The 21,148-nt window shown below is 38.5% G+C and overlaps 1 protein-coding gene across 1 annotated transcript in view; it reads left to right on the top strand.

The window, feature by feature from the left end:
• The window catches only part of LOC126297969 (histone-lysine N-methyltransferase trithorax-like), a 118,992-nt gene that overhangs the window by 21,739 nt on the left and 76,105 nt on the right, over positions 1-21,148 (top strand). Inside the window, exon 3 of the mRNA XM_049989285.1 lies at positions 11,071-11,313. Coding sequence (XP_049845242.1) covers positions 11,071-11,313 — 243 coding nt within the window. The remainder of the gene's footprint in view (positions 1-11,070; positions 11,314-21,148) is intronic.

The following is a 21,148-nucleotide window of genomic DNA, read 5'->3' as shown; positions in this document are numbered from 1 at the left end:
TGCGTGTTCCTGGCAGAACACTTAGAAAGCGTAACAGATCTACATAAGAGACTGACTTATACTACAATTGTCCATCTTCTTTTAGAGTACTGCTGTGTGGTGTGGGATCCTTACCAGATAGGATTAACAGAGTACATCGAGAAAGTTCAGAGAAGGGCAGCACATTTCATATTATTGCAAAATAGGGGTAGAATGTCACTGAAATGGTACAGGATTTGAGGTGGATATAATTAAAACAGGCATTTTCATTGCGGTGAAATCTTCTCACGAAATTTCAATCACCAACTTTCTCCTCAGAGTGCAACAAAGTTTTGTTGGTGCCTACCTACATATGGAGAAACAATCATCATAATAAAATAAGGGAAAACAGAGCATGATAGAAAAGATATAGGTGTTTGGTTTTTCCACGTGCTTTCGATTAATAATAGGGAAGTATTGTGTAGGCGTTTGATGAACCTTCCAGGCACTTACGTGTGATTTGCAGAGTATGTTACTGTAGATGTAGATTTAATCAGAATGCTACAAATGGACGTGCATTACAGGAGATAGTCAACGTTTTAGCCAGATGCATTGAGACACCCCTGACATTGACACTACATTGAATGGTGCACTCTCTCAGAGGTACCTGGTGTATCTCAAAGACATTGTGCTACCACGACAGTCCTTCCCACTAGATCCTCCGGCGATGTAACAGTTGTTTCATACATAATCCTCTCTGGGTACCTCCACAGGACAAAATCGATTGGGGACTGGTTGGGTGATCATGGTGGCCATGTAACTGGCCACTGTGACCAATCCAGCAGCCAGGAAATGTCGCCAGCAGATGTTGTCACTTGTCTGCTGAAATCGGTGGGAGCTCTGTCATGCAGAAATCGAATGCGGTGACAAATAGGTGTGGAAACATTCAGCATGGTTGGCAGGACCTCTTGCAGGAATATGAGATACGTGTGACCATCAAGTCTGTCTGGGAGATTTTATGGCCCAATTAAACAGTCCGCGATGATGCCGGCCCACATGGTAAGGGTAAATTCGCATTGTGAGGCATGCATATGTGTAGCATGTTGGTTCATGTCCACCCATGTATGCAGGTTGTGAATGTTCAACACATCCTAGAGTGAGAATGCCACTTCATCAGTGATGAGGACACTATGAAGCTTCAGTCTGCAGCGGATTCCTGCAGGAACCACTGTGCAAATCTCATGTGCTTGTTGCTGTCCCCTGGTTGCAGTTCCTAGGTGCGTTGAAAATGAGACAGATTGAATCACCTTGTATATTTCAAGTAAAGCAAATAACTGCATGCTAATGTACATGTTCCACAAATTACTTCAATTAACATGTTGGTTTTTGTGTACTGAAAAAAGTCTCATGTAATGAAAGGTGCACTGATATTTTTTAAGAGGTCATCACTCGCATTATTCTCAAGCGCACTTTTGTGTGTGTGTGTGTGTGTGTGTGTGTGTGTGTGTGTGTGTGTGTGTGTGTGTGTTGGATGAGGACTCTTTGGATGAAGGCTCAGCATGTCATTTCTATTTGTCTGTCTGCTGCTCAATGACTCTCATTTAATCACATACATATTTTGATTCTGTCCTGCATTGTATGTTTGTACCTGCAGTACCTTGCTACAAACCATTTCCTCCCGTTACTGTGTCCTGCCTACAGTTGCAATACTTTGTTCATTGTAAGATTTCTCGAAATTTGTTGTGACGTCATTGGTGTGTCTGTTTCGTTAAATGTACATGATGCCTTCTTGAGTACACTTGGATACAGTTAGTGCAATCTTGTTGTGCTACAGCCACACAGCTCGTTTGTTGCCTTGCTGGCACATTTCTGTATTTACAGACATACTCTGCAAGCCACCAAACAGTGTGTGGTGAAGGGTATCCTGTAGTGTTAAGTCCTTTCCTGTTCCACCCACAGAGAGAGGAAAAAATGACTTTGTCTATGCTTCCCTATGAACTCTAATATCTCATATCTTATCTTTGAGGTCCTTATGTGAAATACAAGTTAGCAGCAGTAGGATCATCAGCAGTCGGCTTTAAATGCTGGTTCTCTAAATTTTCTCGATAGCATTTCTCGAAAAGAACGTCTCCTCTAATTAAGGGTTCTCATTTGAGTTCTCAAAACATCTCTATAATATCTGTATGTTTATTGAACCTACCAGAACACTTAAGCAATACTCAAGAGTAGGTCGCACTAGTGTCCTACATGAGGTCTCCTTCATAGGCGAACCACACTTCCCTAAAATTCTCTCAATAAACTCAAGTTGTCCATTCACCTGCCCTACCACAGTCCTCATAATGCTTGTTCCATTTCATACTGCTTTAGAGCATCACATTCAGATACTTAAATGCCATGGCCACTATTAATGCTGTGTCTGAGCATTACGGGTTTGTTTTCCTACTTTTCCACATTAACTTATATTTTCTACATTTATGGCCAGCTGTCATTCATTACACCATCTAGAAATTTTGTCCAAGTCATCTTCCTGCAGTCACTTAAATTCAATACATTCCCATTCACCATGGCATCATTAGCAAACAACCACAGGTTGCCCACCCGGTCCACTAGTTCATTCGTGTAGGCAGAAAATAATAGTGGTCCTATCATACTTCCCTGGGGCACTTCTTACAATACCCTTGTCTCTGAACACTGACCATCTACGACAATGTACTGGGTCCTATTACTTATGAAGTCTTTAAGAGCCACTTGAATATCTGAAAACCTATTCTGTGTGCACGTACCTTAGTTAACATTGTGCAGTTGGGCTCTATGTCAAATACTTTAACATGCAGCTGCGCTGAACTCCCCATAGCTGGAATCTGCAGCACACTAGGATTAGGCTATAAGTTGCAGCATTAACGCACTGCTACAGCTGAACAATGAAACATCAAATTCTGTTTATATGTGATTTGTGAACAGGTTAACTTCTAAATTCACTTAGTGTAATTTGAAGAACAATGAAATAATGCACAGTAAAACTCTGTAATATGCTGCACATGAGATCAAGTGGAAAGTGAAAGTTATGAGAGAGTATGAGCAGCAGAAAAGCCTGTTCCAAACCTACAATATTGCAGCTGCATGAGATAGCTCTGATGTAAAAGTATATTGCTGATATATCAAAATTAGACTGTTTACCTGTGTTCCATTTTTCTTCCCAAGCACCGAATACACTCATCACAAAATCTCCAGTAAACTTGAATGTTGTTTCCGAAATCTGCTGTACTGGTAGCAAAGGATAATATTTCCAAGAAATTTGGAAATATTAACCACGATCTGTTCTTCACTGCTTTTTAATGGTTTTCCATTCTTTTTTTCCCCTTACATAATTCAAAGCAACTTCACTAATTTCCACAGCATGTACAAATGATAAGACCACATGAGCTAGAGAGGTAATGACTGTCCAATGAAATTTAAAACAAGAACTACACAAGTTAAACATTTAACATGGTGATTGACCAAAACAGTAAATAATGCAATACTTTAGCTCATGTCGTTGAATACTTCACATTAGAATAAGAACAAAATAACTAATATGTAAGTAGGGAAATTTTCAGTGCCATCACAATATCTGGTGTGGGTAGACTGAGCCTGACCATCAATACAAAGCCATGGAGCATGTTGAGTAGACATTTGTTTACATTAGATTTAAACATAAGATGAGCAAAGTACAGTGATCACAGCCGGTGTTGTTAAAGGGAGGAGTGGGAGTATCACATCAGGGAAGGGTGTTGCAAATCATTAAGCTGGTGCGGAACTTGTAGGTGTGCATGCAGCAGAGAATGAAAGCAGAGGAGGAAGTGGCTTGGAGAGATACTGAGGAGGATGTTTTATGGAATAGTTTTATCAGATTATCATTTTGTGAAGGAACAGGAAATGGTAATAGTACTTACCTTCCATAAATATATGTTTAAAACAATATACTTGGATTTGACATACCACATATACCAATTCCTGAAAATGGTGCTAATCACAAATGTTATTTTTATATTTCACACTAGTAAACACAGAGTCTGTGAGCCATTGTACTGTGAATCAGTAGAGTACAGCTTACCAATGTTAGTAACTTTGTCCTATTTCATTTGCATATGGAGTGAGGGAAATTTACTGCCTCAGTACACACTGATCTCTTCTGTCTCTAATGACCTCATTGTTGATGAGTTGTTAAAACCCAGTCATCCTTCTTCTCATATCCTATAGTTGTGGTCCATACATTCAGTACACATGAAACAACAGAATGCACAATTGTATTCTAACACAAGTTCACTAAATTTATCTGACAAGGTTTTGCAACCTCAGTGTTGCTTTTTCCTCCAAAGCTTTTCATTGAAATTAGTGTAGCATCTCTTTTAAGCTTTTGTATAAGGTACACTGGCCTTTTATGGCTCTAGCAAAACGTGATTTCATTCAGTATCTATTATGCAACCTAGTTGATAAAGTCTGGAGCAGTACTGTAGAATTGGTCAGAAATCAGTTATTCTGACAACAGACTTTCAGCTATATCTGGGTGATATGCTCTGAGACAGCTGGGAAAACTACAGGAATATTTTCATGTGGGGAAAAAAATTCCCCAAGAGTTTTTCATTGTTCCTGTTTTCAGTTAAATTTGTATAATTTTGATTGACGAGAATTCATGGTCTAACAAAGAATTTTACTTTAGGCCACTACTGCAGAATTGTACTGCAGCAATGAAACAAATGAGAGAATAACACCAAAATAGAATGAAGTTTCAAAGAAAATGCACCGTTTACAACAACAAAACATGGTTGACACACAGGCATCTGCCGGCAGCAAAGTGTGTCAAAGGCTTTAGAACAAAGACTATGCAATACTTCATAACAACAAACTGCTTTTGGTGAACATGACGTCACAACTGTTTACATTTCTAACAGGTTGTGCGCAAATATTGGGAATGATGGTTTTCAAATTAAATTTCCTGTTACGCAGTATGAATTACGTTATGTGTGAGAATGTGCAATGAATTTCTTAAGTCACAGTGCATTTGACTCTTATTCAAAACTTAGCACTTTGAGTACCAGCCACATAGAAAAACTCCAGACCCTGATGACCAGCCATTTATGCCATTATTAAAATTTTAGTGGTACATTTGTGTTTGATACACTGATCAGCCAGAACAGTATGACCACCTGCCTCATAGCTGGTATGTGCACCTTTGGCACAGGTGACAGCAGTGATGTGTCATGGCATGGAAGCAGTGAGGCCATGGTAGGTCGCTGAGTGGGAGTTGACAGCGCTTCTCCACACATAAGTCACCTGATTCCATACATTCTGGGGAGGGAGCCAGTGAGCCCTAACACCATGTTCAATCAAATCTAGATGTGCTCAATTGGGTTCAGATCTGGTTTGTTGGAGGGCCAGTACATCAATTGGAACTGTCATAAAGAGTTGTATGTAGCCTGCAACCAGTACATGATACTCCTTGGCATCATGGTGCATTGCACGAGCTCCACTGGACCTGTGGATGCCTATATGAATTGTCCCCAGAACATAATGAAGCCGCTGCCAGGTTGTCTACACTCCACAGTATAGGTGTCTAGGAGCAATTCCCCTGGAAGATGGTTCGCAACCTCCCATCAGCATAGTATTTCGAACACCCGACAAGTCGTGCAGTTTTCGAACTGTTCACGACAAGCCTATGGGTCATCACAGTCTGCCCCCAGTCAAACTCGGGTAAATTGGGTGTCTTCCCCATGCTTACTGATATTGCATATAGTATGTGTGTGTCTGACTAGCAGTCATTCCTCACCAGGTGATGCTGCTACTTCCTGGATGGGTTTATATTGATACTAGGTCAATCATCATAATGTTGTGGCTGATCAGTGTATGTGATCACGTGACATGAGCTAGGATTGCCTGAAAAAAGTGCATCATAATATTGATTTCAGTGTTTCAGAAGCTACCATGCAGTATTTGGTGGAATGCATATATATACTTTTGTAATGCAAAAATATACAGTGTACTTGTTGCGGCGCGTCAAAATTTTGGTCGTTTTTTGCTGGGTTTCATTTCCTAAAGTGCGGAGAAGTTTTACGCTGCTGTATAAAGCATTTACCGTTCAAAGGATTGGTAGGTTTTGCAACTCCAAGGGAAAGTATGTTGTCACTTAACATGGAAAATTGTAGTTTCATGCAGGAAAAATTGTATTTAAATTAGGAAATCCAGGATTATTTTTTGTGTTGTCTGCTTGTGTGAAATCAAATTGCGTGAGAGAACAGCCAGTGATGGAACAGGATAACATCACTATTGAGCAGAACGTAACAGCTATAAATGTTGAGTCATAGGGAGCAAATATATATTACAATCATTGCTTAAGTATTGTAGAAAGTATAGGGACAAACATACTAAGAGAAAAATCAGAGCAGTATTTTGAAAACTTAACTTTCTACAATACTGTCTTACCTTAGACACAAAAGTAGTCCAACAAATCGCACTTCAGATTTCAGAAGAGTCGCTCTGTTGTGCATGCCATTTATGCCCTCACTCAACAAATTTTACAAGCATTAAATAACTGAATGCCACCACCTAGTATTTTCTGCAACCTATCTAAAGCATGTGACTGTGTGAATCACAATATTCTCCTAGATATACTGAAGTTTTATGGGATTGATACTTTAGCCAACTGTTTGATTATGTCAGATGTAAGCCAAAGAATGCAGAAAGTTGTACTTAATAATGCAGCCAGTGTGGTTTGGGGACATTATTCAGACTGGGGACAAAGCATATATGGAGTTCTCCAAGTCTCAGTCTTAGGTCCCCTAATGGTCCTCATATATGTAAACATTCTTTTTGCAGATGGCAGTAGTATTGTAATCAGTCCAAGCATACATACAGCAACAGAAGATATGTTAAACAATGTTCTTAAAAGTATCATTGACTGTTTTTCTGGGAATGGTCTTGCCCTCCATTTTGAAAAGGTACTACATATTCAGTTCTGCATAAGCAGGGGAACCATGCTAGTAATAAATGTAACATATGGCAAGGAAATAATAAATAGGGTGAAAACTACAGAATTCTTAGGTGTCAATGTTGATGAGAATTTAAACTGGAAAAAGACACATTTTGGATTTCCTAAAATAACTTGGCTTGGGCATGTTTGAACTTAGAATCATTGTAAATCTTTGGGTGAGACAGATCAGTAAGTTCACATATTTTGTATATTTGGAATAATGAATTATACAAATGTGTGGTGTCTGTTCTTTTGGACATGTTCACAGCTGTGATACATATTATGAAATTGTAGGTGACGGAGGGGTGGTGGGTGGGGGAGAGGAGGGGGGGGGGGGGCACAGAAAGGAGAGAACATACACAATGCATTTATATAATTTATTCTCCTCAATGGGCAATGAATCCAACACCTTCACTGCGAATGAAATATCACATTTGACCTCCTGTGGGAATCTCAAAGTAGTAAGCAAAGAGGACATAGACAGAGACTGTGGACAGGTGGTGCTGGATGGGAATGTGGGTTTTCTGAGTGATGTACCAAGATACCCCATGTAATTGCGATAAACACTGTGTCCGGGTGGCACAATGGTTAATGCAACTGCCTAATAAGCAGGAGATCTTGGGCACAGATTCCAGTCTGACACACATTTTGGCTCGTCACCACTGAATCCGCATAAAGTCCGAATGCAGCTGACATTCCTTCCCTCTCCTTCCTCTCCCATCCCCCCCCCCTCCCCCCATGAGCTTCAGTTTTCATAAAATAGAATAATGTTTTGTGGTAACTCACCTTTATGAAACTAAAGTGTGCGCTGCTCAAAAATGTGGTGTGACAATAATATGGGGTGCTCACCCATGATGATCTTGCAAATATTTTTTAAGGAATTGGACATACAGACTGCTGCTTTAGTTGTATATTTATTCCCTCATGAAGTCTGTTGTAAATAATCTACCACAGTTGAAAGAAAATTAAAATTTGAAAATAAACCCAAAAAGTATCTCCTCAACAACTCCTCTTGTTTTGTAGAATTATTTCTGTAATTGTATATGTACAAGTTGGTGGGTCGGAATAATCAACTCCAGTCTTCATATTTGATATTAGTACTAACAATAATTTAAAAAAGACGTATAAATGTTCAATTTGTAGCAATATTTACAAATTAATTTGCAATGTGAATGTAATATGACTCATTCCACATCGTTATGATTTATCAAGCAAATGGTCCATGGAACATGAAACTAACTTGCACACGGTTTACTTACAGATGCACTCCACTTTCCCAGGAGCCCTTCAACAAATCTAAATATTATGTTTGCCTTCCAGTTTTTTGAAACATATTTCTTAGGCGTGTGCCATTCATATGACTTGTTGAAATGATTCAGAATTGAGGAGAAAAGGATTTTTAATGTATCTACTACACCCCTTTAGTGGTATTACAAATGAGTAAAATAAGAATGAACTCTTGACATTTAGCTGTACATATTATAACAGTCCTGGCGAAGTGTGGCTCAAGAACCATTTTCCTCCAGCGAGCAGCAGCTGCCCCCCACCCTCGCCGCCCGAGCACTATTTGTGCTGTAACACCAGCAACCCAACACAACCATGCCCACCAATTGCAGAGATGAACATAAGTCATTGGGGATCATGAACCCTACTTACTCTCCATACAAAAGTGTCACAAGATTTAAGCTATTAAAACATAAATTTTAAACAATGTAAGTTTACACTGAAATCCAGTAATATCTGCAAACATATGAGAAATAGTGCATTTCTTTCTGTGCAGCTGTAGGTTCAGAAAATTTCACCGATTTGCAAAATTTGTTAGAAATGTGAATTCTGATTTTTAAAAAATGAATCCTTATGTTTATTTTAAAATTCTGTAGCATCCAATTTCACATTTAAAAACTTGAAACATTCTGTTCTAAGTGGGGTGGGGTGGGGGGAGGGGGCATTTGCTCAACCAATGAATTTCGGAATGGAGTAGTACATTTCTATATTCTACATCAACTTCTTCCAAAAATTGTGTAAATTTTCAAGAGATGGTGATTGATTTCCTCCACCTATTACTTTTGCTTTACATTGCCTTCTTTGTGGACAGCACTCTGAGGCTTTTCTCAATTTGTGCTTCTTGGTGAACAGTAAAATAAAAAGTTAAACAATTTGTTCTATTTCTTTTGAGTGAGGAAGCAATGTTCGCTGCACACTGTAGCTATTGTGCCACTGGTACAAATTGCAGAGTATTTTCTAAAACTGCCAGTTTTGTGAACACTCCTTTTAACTGCACTAAAAATATCCAAACATGATATTCTGGAACCAAAGTGAATACCTCTTCATCTTAAAAAAAAAGTTGTCCAATATTAGGCAAATAAAAGTAGAAAACCAAGATAGGTTTGATCAGCACTCTCTTCTGCATACCAAAAATAATACTGAAAGTTTGCAGTTAAATTGTTTAATATGTTTTAATGTTATCATCCATATAAAGAATTTTATTTTTTAGTGATATGTGTCAAAGCTTCATAGTGACAGAACATTTTTTCCATTTCTTTTGTACATTCTCTCAAGAGTATGCCACCACTGTAGCAATTGTGATTGTCTGAAAATTTGAAGCATACCATACAAGATACAGCTAAACTCTTTTCTTAAGGATTTACTGGTTCAGACAACTCCTGTATTTGTTTTTTTAACTTGTTCACTAAAGCTCATCATTTATAATGTGAGTAATACGCATGTGTTGCTTCATGTAGTGAAAAGAAATGTTTTGACTTGAGAATTTTTTTACGTATTAAACGTTTAAGATGTTTCGTCCAAATTGTGTGCAAAAAAATACTTACTCTACTCCTCACAGAAAAGACTATTTTCAGTATTCTTCCTTTAGACATTCTCAAGAACTGCAGTAGAGATATTGAGAGGTAGTGCTATATTAAGAAACGAGAGTGGAGCAAGTGGACCATTGAGTCAGTTACGCCTGTTCATAGTCCAAGAATGAGTGAATATGCAGGAGCTGAGAGCCTTTGCTTTGAGTAAATAATCAAAGGGATGCTGCCTCCCTTGATCACTTACAGACAAGCGAACTGTAGTCTGCAGAGAAGCTGTGATGGCACCATGCAATTAGAGTTTGAGGGGGAAGCACTTGGTAGAGGGGAAAGTGTCGCAAGACATGCTTCGCCATAATTGTATTATATTCTAGACAAGAGAGAAATTTTTCAACACATATGAAAAATAAACACAGGTTTACACCAAAACAGGAGGAGCATTTGTTATAAATTCAAATTCTACGACACAAATTAAGAGCAATGTGACTGAAAGTGACATTTCAGTGAGCTTTCTGGTTGTGTTATGATGGCCATTAAATATTAAGAATGTGGGTAGTTTCATGTAAACACTAAAAAACTGGTGGCAATTAGGGATGGTGTTGTTGCTATGCCAGTAATAGTTGAAGGTAAGATATTTAGATGCTGCACTGAGTGCGGTAACACAGTGGTTATCACACTGTGGACTCTCAAAATTATTGTGTGGTCTGTGATTTAGGTTTACCAGGATTTCCCTAAATTACTCGGTTCTTTTGAAAGGGTATAGCTGGTTTACTTTGCTATCCCACCTTGATCCAACCTTGTGCTCCTTCTCTAATGACCTCGACACTAATGGGATGTTAAACACTTATCTTTCTTTCTTTCTTACTTACTTACTTACTTTAGTTACCACAATCAGATCAGAATCTAGATGTAGGTACAAAAGTACAAATTGTTATTCCCTAAACTCACACATTTATTGTGTTAATGACCAGCAGTACGGAAATATTTTTTTGCTTTGCCAACCGAATTTCAGCAGTAATAGTGTGTTGACTTAATAAATGTGCAACAAAGTTTATCTGTTATGTTTCAGAGTTTATTTACTGTGCATCACACAGGATACTTATGATATACTTTTTCTAGTTTAGCTTGCATTATTAGGTTAGCGGCATCTTCAGCTTCTCAAACAGTGTACTGTGATACTTCATCTGACTCTTACTGGCTTAATATTTTGAATTTTGATATTAGTTTTTAACTTACATATCTTATGTCTGAATGTATAATTTGCATATTTATTCATATTTCCTCCCTCTTAACCAGCTTATTCACTGTGCCTCATGTTGCGAGCCATACCACAGATTCTGCCTGGAAGACGGCCTTCGTGATCCAAACATAAAAGCGTTTGGTGGCACCTCACTGTCAAACTGGGTGTGTCAACGCTGCACGGTGTGTTCTGTGTGTGGTAATGGGAAAGGACAGCAGCTCAGCTGTCAGTGTTGTCATCGCACTTACCATACAGATTGCCTGAGTGGTCGACGACTCCACAGTGCCAATAGGCCATGGGTAAGTAGTATTGTATATACATACAAACAAAACTTGCTGGTACAAATGAATATTAAACTTTAGGACCTTACACACTTCTGTTTAGCATTTGCCAGTAAATTTAGACTGTGCAAGTTAAAGGCGAGTTGGTAGTGGTGGTGGTGGAGGAAAAATGTGAGAAGGAACTGTAAAGTGAAACTCAGAAACTTAAAAAAAACATTTAATTTGTCTGGATAAAATAAACACTGGTTAGATAACTAGTAGGATGTGTATTTCAGGCAAGTTAAAACCTCAATTTGGAAGAAAATGAAACTTTTTATTGTCTTGAGGTTGAAGCACTTCTGTCTATGTTTGCTTACAAACAAATTTGGTGTTGGAAGGGGTTCTCCATGAGGTAAACATTTTTTTCTTCTATTACCAAAGCAGCAGCATCAGTGAGCTCTTATTCTCTTTCTTGTTACCACGTTTTGTGGTTTTCTTGGTTTTTTTATGTTTTACATTATGGTTTTCCTTCCACAGTCTCTCATTTTTTTCTGGGTTTCCCTGTTGCCTTCATTGTGAAAAACTGCACTATTTAACTTTCACTGTCACTGTTTACAGACTGTGGACCCCCTCCAAAAACGAATTTGTATTGTCATTTTATGGTAAATATAGAAGGTTTTAGGTAAAAGCACACAACGAGCAAGTAATGGCATTGACAAGTGAATTTAGAGGTAATTTACAAGACATAGAAACTGTATCAAGGAAGAACTTTAGGAGAAATGTACAAAAAAATACTTGAGATAGTGATTATTTCTGAATATTGACAAATAGTTATTCCATTGAAACACACATTATTTGAGGTACAAGATAAGTTCACTGGCCAGGATTTTAAAATTGTTGGTTTACACATAAGATACTCTCTTTGATGTTAATAGTGATTTTCAGCCATTTGGAACTGGAGCCATTCACACTATTTCTTTGTTGATAGGCAGAGACTAAGGAGGAGTTTGTACAACCATTATGAATTATAATTACTTTACTTTGAGCTCTTATTTTTGGAAGTGACAACAACTGAGGAACCAGTGCATTATGCAAAACATTTAATGCACTATGGGTTCTACACGTGTTCCTGTGCACACACATTTTCCCATAACCCAATCCACTTGTGCTGTGCTTAGCCATAGTGAGTGGCAGGGCACTGCCAAATTGGGCATCAAAACAGACTATGAATGTGGGACTGTACACCTGAACACTTCCATCAGCAGTATAGGTATTCTCAGAAACTATAAGATTAGCTGGGCCAACCCATTTACCTATTGTGCTACTACAGCATCATTGATGGGAGGGTTCTCGTAGTTATTAGGAACATCATTCTTAGCAGAAATGGATGAAAGAGGACTACCTACCTACTAATTGTTTTAGCTTTGGCATCTTGTAGACAGCTGTGCTTCCATTGAGAGTGTGATAGCTGTTATTTTAAGGTATCTTGATCTTCATAACAGAATTACACACTTTCAGAATTTTTATTATTTTTAGATGTGAGCTTTATATATGTGACCATATCTTCTTTCTCATTGTCTCTAGATATAAATGCCTGCACATACACTACAGTGATTCTTCTAAAAAAAATCAAGGAAAGAGAAATCAATTACTAGAAAGAGCTTTTTGCACATACCTTTGTGAGACAAAAGACCTGCTGTAGGCATGCTGAAACAAAGACTTACGCAGGTACCGACTGCCAACTACTGACTGATGGTCAGTTGTATATATCAAAACATGGACTTCTTGAATGTTCTAGAAGCTGTATTGTCCAAATTAATGATTATAGTGACATTCGGCTTGGCTATTATTAACAATTTTATGTTAACTTATGTTTCTTCTCTCTTGCAAAAATCAAAAGTATAAAATAATTGTAAAAGTTATTTTATAAAATTGTAAAATAGAAACTTTGGGTTTACAAAATATGTGGCACATTTAAATGGCAGTATTTAACTGCACAGCACAATTTAAAGATCTCCTTTTTATATCACATCACAGTGCGTAAGCGTGAAGCTTGGCTGAAAGGTGCCTATGGCCTTCCTCTGTAATGGTGCAAAACGTGGCGCTCTGTGACGTCACCTTCAGGCTCATTGACAGTTCTAACCGCATGGTGTTGACAAATGTGAGAAAAAAAGGCCAGAACTCAGAAGTTCATGTAAGGTGTAAGTTGGGTTAATGATCCTCTTGCCCACATTTCACACTTTCTTTTGACGCTTCTGCAATGAAGGTTAGAAGTGCAATTCCTAGTGTTTAAAACATGTCATTTTCATATGAGTGGCCGAGGAAAGCATTTCACACACACCACCGCTCAGAATTGACCTGAAAAGGCTTCAGGGGATGGTATAAAAGGTGTCTAAGAAACCATCTCTTCCTCTGGGACATTGATTCCCACATGTTTTACAGTCAAAAATTACAGTTTGCAGTGTGATGAGCAACAGGACAATGTTTGTGACAACGTTTTGTACTGCTGACACCTCCTGGATGGTTCAACACTTCTTTGCTTTGGAGTGTCATGAGACCATTCATTCCTGTCTGACAAAATGTGAATGTCATCCAAAGCAGCAAAGGATGTTTATACTTTTTCAGTCCTCATGTTTCACACATTTCTATGGCATGATCATGGGGGGGGGGGGGGGGGGGGGGACACGGACATTGTTATATGTTTGAATAAAATGGCAGGTTGTCCCTCTACACTCCCCACCTTCAGTTTGGCGACAGCCTCACTGCCTGTGGTATAGGCAACTCTTTTTGACACAATTATATCTCAAATGTGGCCAGCAAATGCCAGTGCAGTGATGTAGTGCAACTCACCTATTTGGTTTTGATGGACAAGGAAATCATTTTCATCGCAAAGAAAGATACACATTCCTATTTCAATGATTTATTTATTGGTTACAATGAATATTCAGAAACAGGTGATACCAACTCTGGTAGTAATAACAGCTTGGCATCGGCGACAACCACTGTGGGTCACAGAATTGATGCAGTCATGGGGGATGTTGGTCCAGATGTTTTGTAAGGCATTGGTCAATTTCCCACCTTTTCCTGGTTGGAGATGCATGTGCCTTAGCTTTCATTTCATGTATTCCCACACACTTTCAATTGGATTTAAGTCGGGGTGGATGGCCACTCCCCAACCTGAATGACATATGGCTCCTCTGTCTCATCCCGCTAGCGCTCTACACTCAGTGCTGGAGGTGGCTCAGCAAAAAGGGCATTTTCTCGTCACGTTTGGTGCCTCCGCAAACTGTGATAGGTCTGCCATGAATTGCAGTGTGTTGGGAAATGACATTCGACTGATTTCTTGCTTCCTCATCATGATTGCCAAACATCGGTCCTGCAGTCATGACCTTCTGTGGAGAAATGTGACTCACCCATGTCTCCATAACACATTTCTGTAAAACACAATAAACATTTGTGTTCTTTGTGTTGAAGTGAGCCAGAGTGTAAGCAACACTTTTAACATTTTTTTATTCCCAGATTTCATACAATGCACTGAAAAGAATGATTTTTGTCAATCAAAGCAAAATAGCTTGGTTGCACACTTCTCTGCACTAGCATTTGCTGGCTGCATACGAATTGTTATGTTTGTGGAAAGTGTTAGCTATACTGCTAGTCATTTGGTATCACTAAATGGCCTCTCACCACACAGGTACATGTTAAATGTGGTCAGTGGTACACATGTAGCACGAAGGCTGTTGCCGAACTGGGGGATTATAGGGGGACCGTTTGCCATTTTATTCAACCATATAACAATGTCAGAGCCCCCGTCCCCCAAGTCTGTGATCATGCTACATGCCACAGGAACGTGAGGGCTGAAAAACAATAAACATCCTTTGCTGCTCCAGATCACATTCAAATTTTGTCGAATTATTTTGAATGGTCTGTAATGGTTCTTTCTACCCAGTACACCAGGGCCGGCCAGAAATTCTGCACACATGGGGAGCTGCTGCACATGTGCGACTTCCTGGCCACAGTGTGTACACTTACCATATGTGTAAACAGGGAAACAGAACTATAACCGCTAATTCAGTATGTGTGTCTAAACACGGATGTCACTGGTTCACTTTTCCCACTAGCTGGGATACACTGTACCTAGTGCTCTCTCATGCTCCTTTCGCAGTGTGCAAAGCTGTTGTGGGAAGGTACTGTGTTATTCCATCACCCTGTCAACATACGACATGGTTAAAATAAAAAGTGCAGAAATATGCTGGATTTGTTTTATGCCCATGTTAGGTACCTGAATACCCTTCATTTCAACGATATCACATATTCGGCTCAGTAATTAAAGAATAATTTTTAGGCATATAAGTATACCTTGAACAACTGGTTTAATACCAATTTTTTCTGATAACAATGTTCGCCTCTGTAATATGGAACAGGATGAGACACAATTAGTAAATAAAAGTTTTAAATTAGACAAAAGAAAAAAGTCCAAAATGTGTATATCATTGGTGATGAGAAACTATAAAGTTAATACAATGAAATTTTCACTCTACAGCGGAGTGTGCGCTGATATGAAACTTCCTGGCAGATTAAAACTGTGTGCCGCACTGAGACTCAAACTTGGGACCTTGGCTTTGGCGGGCAAGTGGTCTACCAACTGAGCTACTCGAGCATGACTCACACCCCGTCCTCACAGCTTTAATTCTGCCTGTACCTTGTCTCCTACCTTCCAAACTTTACAGAAGCTCTTCTGCGAACCTTGCAGAACTAGCACTCCTGAAAGAAAGGATATTGCGGAGACATGGCTTAGCCACAGCCTGGGGGATGTTTCTAGAATGAAATTTTCACTCTACAGTGGAGTGTGCGCTGATATGAAACTTCCTGGCAGATTAAAACTGTGTGCCGGACCGAGACTCAAACTCAGGACCTTTGCCTTTTGCGGGCAAGTGCTCTACCAATTGAGCTACCCAAGCACGAATGATGCCCCGTCCTCACAGCTTTACTTCTGCCAGTACCTTGTCTCTGCTGTAGAGTGAAAATTTCATTCTAGAAACATCACCCTGGCTGTGGCTAAGCCACGTCTCCGCAATATCCTTTTTTTTCCCCATTAGTTCTAATTCTGCTAGGTTTGCAGAAGAGCTTCTGTAAATTTTGGAAGGTAGGAGACGAGGTACTGGCAGAAGTAAAGCCGTGAGGACGGGGCATGGGTTGTGCTTGGATAGCTCAGTTGGTAGAGCACTTGCCTGCAAAAGGCAAAGGTTCCGAGTTCAAGTTTCGGTCCGGCACACAGTTCTAATCTGCTAGGAAGTTTTATAAAAGTTAATATCAAGCACAAAAGCACAATACAATGATAAATTCAAGGAGTCACGAAGATTTTTGTCAGTAATACTCGATCTAAACTTTTATTTATTTATTTTCATTACAGAGAAAAGTCTTTCACACATGCATAGGTCGAAACCAGACATGGACATAACCCTCATGGCTTCATGAGACGGGCATGGGAATTCTTGCTGTGGAAAGTTTTCATAGCATTCTTTTGTACTTTGTATTGCAAAGAACTTGTCCTTCAGCCATGTATTGCACTGCAGGTCGATCATTTCCATCTGTAGATGATTCGGAGCACCTTCAACTGATGCTGATAATGGCTGCGCAAAGCAACAAATGGTAGGAGACACACTTGTAACGTCTACAAATTGTGCTTAAAATAGCTTCTTAACTTTTATAATTATTGACACACATTCTTGAAATGCAGCTCTTTCATGTACCAAATCAAGGGTAGGGAAACTTTAAGTGTTTTCAGACAATAGTTGGATCTCCCAAAGAGCAAGCTGCCTATGAAAAGTGTTTACTTGTTCCAAAATGTCAGAAATTAAAATTATTTTCACTTGCAAACTGACGCCCAGGCTGTTCATGCGAGATGTAATGTCCGTGAGAAGTGTGATGTCTGATATCCAGCAAGGATCTTCCAATTTTGCTTCACTCTTTCCTGTCTCGTGTAAGAAATGTACTAGACCAAACATAAATAAAAAAATCTTTCCAGCATTTCACTTAGACTGACCCAGTGTCCTTTGTTCTAGTAAAGTATGTCACTGTACTCCTCTTCTAATTCCTCCAAGAACTGGCGAAACTGGCAATGTATAAGCCCACATGTTTTCAGATAGGTTATAGTGCATGTAATAATTTGCGTGATGTTTTCTAACATTACTGATTTTGCACAAAACGGCTCTCGATGTAGAATGCAGTGAATTCCATACAACATCTCGTTTGTGTGCATTCTACCTTTTTGCATATCAGGTCTATGAGCCCTCTATGATGGCATCACATTGCTGGTGCTCCATTCGTGATCACTGATAATAACAGATTCCAATGCGTACTGACACCATTGATCACTTGGTTGACAGCGGCTAGGAAGTCCACATCTGTCGTAGGCACTTTGAAAGGCAGTAACAAGGGGACCTTTTGGTCTTGGAAATTCAGTTCGGGATGAGACTTCACAGGTTGGTAGTGCACCTCAGGGGTATCCACTCATAGCAGTCTTAAAGCATGCTTTCAAGAAAAAATTTTTTAAAAAAGAAAGGTGGTGGGGAGAAAGGGGGGGGGGGTGGAGTGGATTGAAAGTTTTAGGCGTAGCTCATACCCACCTCATATATGGTAAGAAGTAGCATTCTAGCATATGGATAAAATAGCCATGCTAGAAAGGCATACGAACAATCCGGGTGTGATCCTACCTACCTGCTGATACAATTCAGTTTATTTTTTAATTGTTTTAAAAATTATAACAACTTTTAAATGAAGTTAATGACCTAAAGTGTTATCAAATAAATCATAAATAATTTTATTTATCTTATGAAATGACTGTCACAGCTACTTAAAATGTGAATTACAATTATCAATATTTTCTTTTTGAAAAGTTAAATAATTTCTAATGCATTTTTAATGGAGGTAAATTAATTACTACTGTCACAAAATTCTGGGTGACGTTTCAGTCATATAAAATGTTTTACAGTGGCATGGTCATATGTCAATTTTGTATTTTATGTCCAAGCACCAGAATGATAATTGGCAGAAAAACAGTGAAAACAAAAAATATTTTCGCATTTTGCACAATTTATGAAGGACGATTGTTTACAGGAACAATGTTTTTTTTAAAGGTCTGTTGAAAAACATACTTTGTTGACATTCATCAGAAACATTCATAAGAAACCCTGGAAGCATACCAGTCATATCGGATCATTTCCCTTAAAATTGACAGTGTCAGCTGATGATGGACGGACTATTGATAGTATTTTTAAACAGTCTTCACGAGAGTTTGTCAGTTTATGTCTCTACTATTATCGATACAATAAGGGCAATTTTGTATATGCTTCATCAATTTTTTTTATTGTCTATAAAAATAGACATCAATGGCTGAATAAGTGGAGTACCTATCGGAGGAGTCACTTTAATTGTAAATGTTGATTATTTCTCATCATCCTGAAGAATTTCATCGTATAATTCAGCCTTTGCTTGTCCACCCCAAGAGTCAATAATTAACAGAAACTGTTCTTGACCCACATAAAGACTTCAAACACTAGTTGAGGAAGTCAGTATACCTCTCTGTTGTTAGCTTTCCAGATGCGGAAGACATTATTACAACATTTTTATAATTTCTTTTCCTGTTTTTTTTTTTTTTTTTTTTTTAACTTGGGGGCCAAAGTTACCAGTTGCCTCTTGTGAACTCACACACACACACACACACACACACAAACACACACACACTTTAGGTAGGATTAGGTAGGATATTTTCAGACAGATTGAGAGCATATAGAGCAGTGTATCTATGTATTCATGCCATGTCTTTTGATGAAAATAGTTTGTACACAGACTAATACTGACATCTGGAAAGAAAGAACAACCAAAATCGAAGAATTTTGTTAGAGAATCATAAAAACAGAGAGAGCAAAATCCTGTCTGGTTAGTGTTGATAAAAAAATCTTTATTGAAATCCGGTATCAGTTTTAACATCTGGGTTCGAAAAGCATGTGCCGCAGCCAAAGTCTCTTCGATCATCGCTGTGTTGTCTTTTCTTGAAACAAATCTTGTCACTTTTTGCTGACAAATTCCATATTTATTTTTGAATATATGAACCCAGCTGTCAGAAGCTTTAAATAAAAAATCTGTAAACTGTTGTGCTGCTACTAAAGACCGCTGTTGTAAATTTCGTGTAAACATTTACTGATAATTGTCTTTGGCTTCAACAAAAAATGATGGTATGTCCAGGAACTGATTGCTGCACACTTATCAAATTGATAGCCCCACTGTTTTATGTCTTCTTCCCATTGGGATAAATATTCTTTCTTTCTTAACTGGCTGCATCTTTTTTTTGTAATATTTGTAGTTTGCGCCTGGGCTGTGGCTTTGTGAGGATCTACTTCTCTTTCCTTCTTTTCTTCTGTTTTGTATTCATCGGATAACTTGTGGACTTCATGCTTTTCAAATGGTTCATATTCACAGTTTTCATTTTTGTGAGCAAGTTCATCAGCAGTCACAAGCATTTTTTCAGCCAACATGTCCATAGTATGTCTATAAATTTCTTCACTCATCAACATTGCTTCACGAGAAATTTTCGTTCAAGATTCTGATGCAGTCAAATTATTTGCAGCAAGCAAGCTTTTGTAATAAATAACTACATCTTTTATCATCACTTCACTGTAAAGTCAGGAATGAAGTGGTAATGTAGCAGGTAAGGTCCACTGCTTGATTAGTTCAGTGCAAGCCTTAACATTTCCTGACTGTCTGCCTGTTTCTATATACAATAGGGCAACAGCTGTACTTTGCTTTTCCATGAATACACTGGTTCCTCGAATTTACAATGAATATTTATAACCTTTCCACAGCTTACAATATCACCAAATTTTATTATAATGTTATAATGACAGTACTAAACACTTTTAATTTACCTCGATTAAAAATGCAATTGAAATGATTCAACCTTTTAAAAAGAAAGTATTGACGAGTGTGATCCACATTTTAAGTAGCTACTGACAGCCTTTTCATAAACAAAATAAAATTATTTGTGATGTAATTGGTAATACTATAGGTCATTAACTTTATGTAAAAGTTGTTATAATTTGTAAAACAATTAAGGAAACAAAGTAAAATCGAGCCGCCAGGTAGGATCGAACCCAGATTGGTCATATGACATTCTAGCACACTACTGACCAAGCTATTTCACCTGTATGCTGGAATGCTACTTCTGACCAGATATGAGATACATATGGAACTATAAAACTTGGGAGCCCTTTTTCTCAGAATTTTCTAAATAGTGTGCTTTCAGTCTTCTATGAGTGGGCACACTTGAGGTGTGCCACCAACTTGCAAAGTCTCATCCCAAACTGAATTTCCAAGACTGGAAGGTCCCCTGATAAGTCCATACATCCTCTGTTACATGTAGAGCGTTATACACATCTGATACGTATATTACTACCAGAGCTGTATTTGTAAGATCTGTTGCTTCATCAAGTGCAACTAATGAAGCAACAAAGCCCCTAGTGAGCCATAACACTTACGGCCCATGTCACTGTTTCGAAAAACCAATTTCTTAAAACCTGATGATGTTTGTGGACACACAAGTTCTGCAGCATCAAGGAGACAGACTTTTACAAACTCCCCTTTTGAAAACAGTTTCCCAGATCTTGCAATTTTTAATGCAATTTTGAGACTTGCTTGCAATGCAGATGTTACTGTGATTGTCATTCTGGGTAATTGAAAACAGTACGTTGTATAGTAAATACACTGAAGAGCCAAAGAAACTGGTACACCTGCCTAATATCGTGTAGGGCCCCTGCGAACATGCAAAAGTGCTGCAGCACGATGTGGCATGGACTTGAGTAATGTCTGAAGTAGTGCT

This window comes from Schistocerca gregaria, chromosome X (genome assembly GCF_023897955.1).
Source record: "Schistocerca gregaria isolate iqSchGreg1 chromosome X, iqSchGreg1.2, whole genome shotgun sequence".
Classification (NCBI taxonomy): Eukaryota; Metazoa; Arthropoda; class Insecta; order Orthoptera; family Acrididae; genus Schistocerca; species Schistocerca gregaria.
The sequence above is the reverse complement of the archived record's forward strand: the minus strand, read 5'-3'. Positions and strand labels throughout refer to the sequence as shown.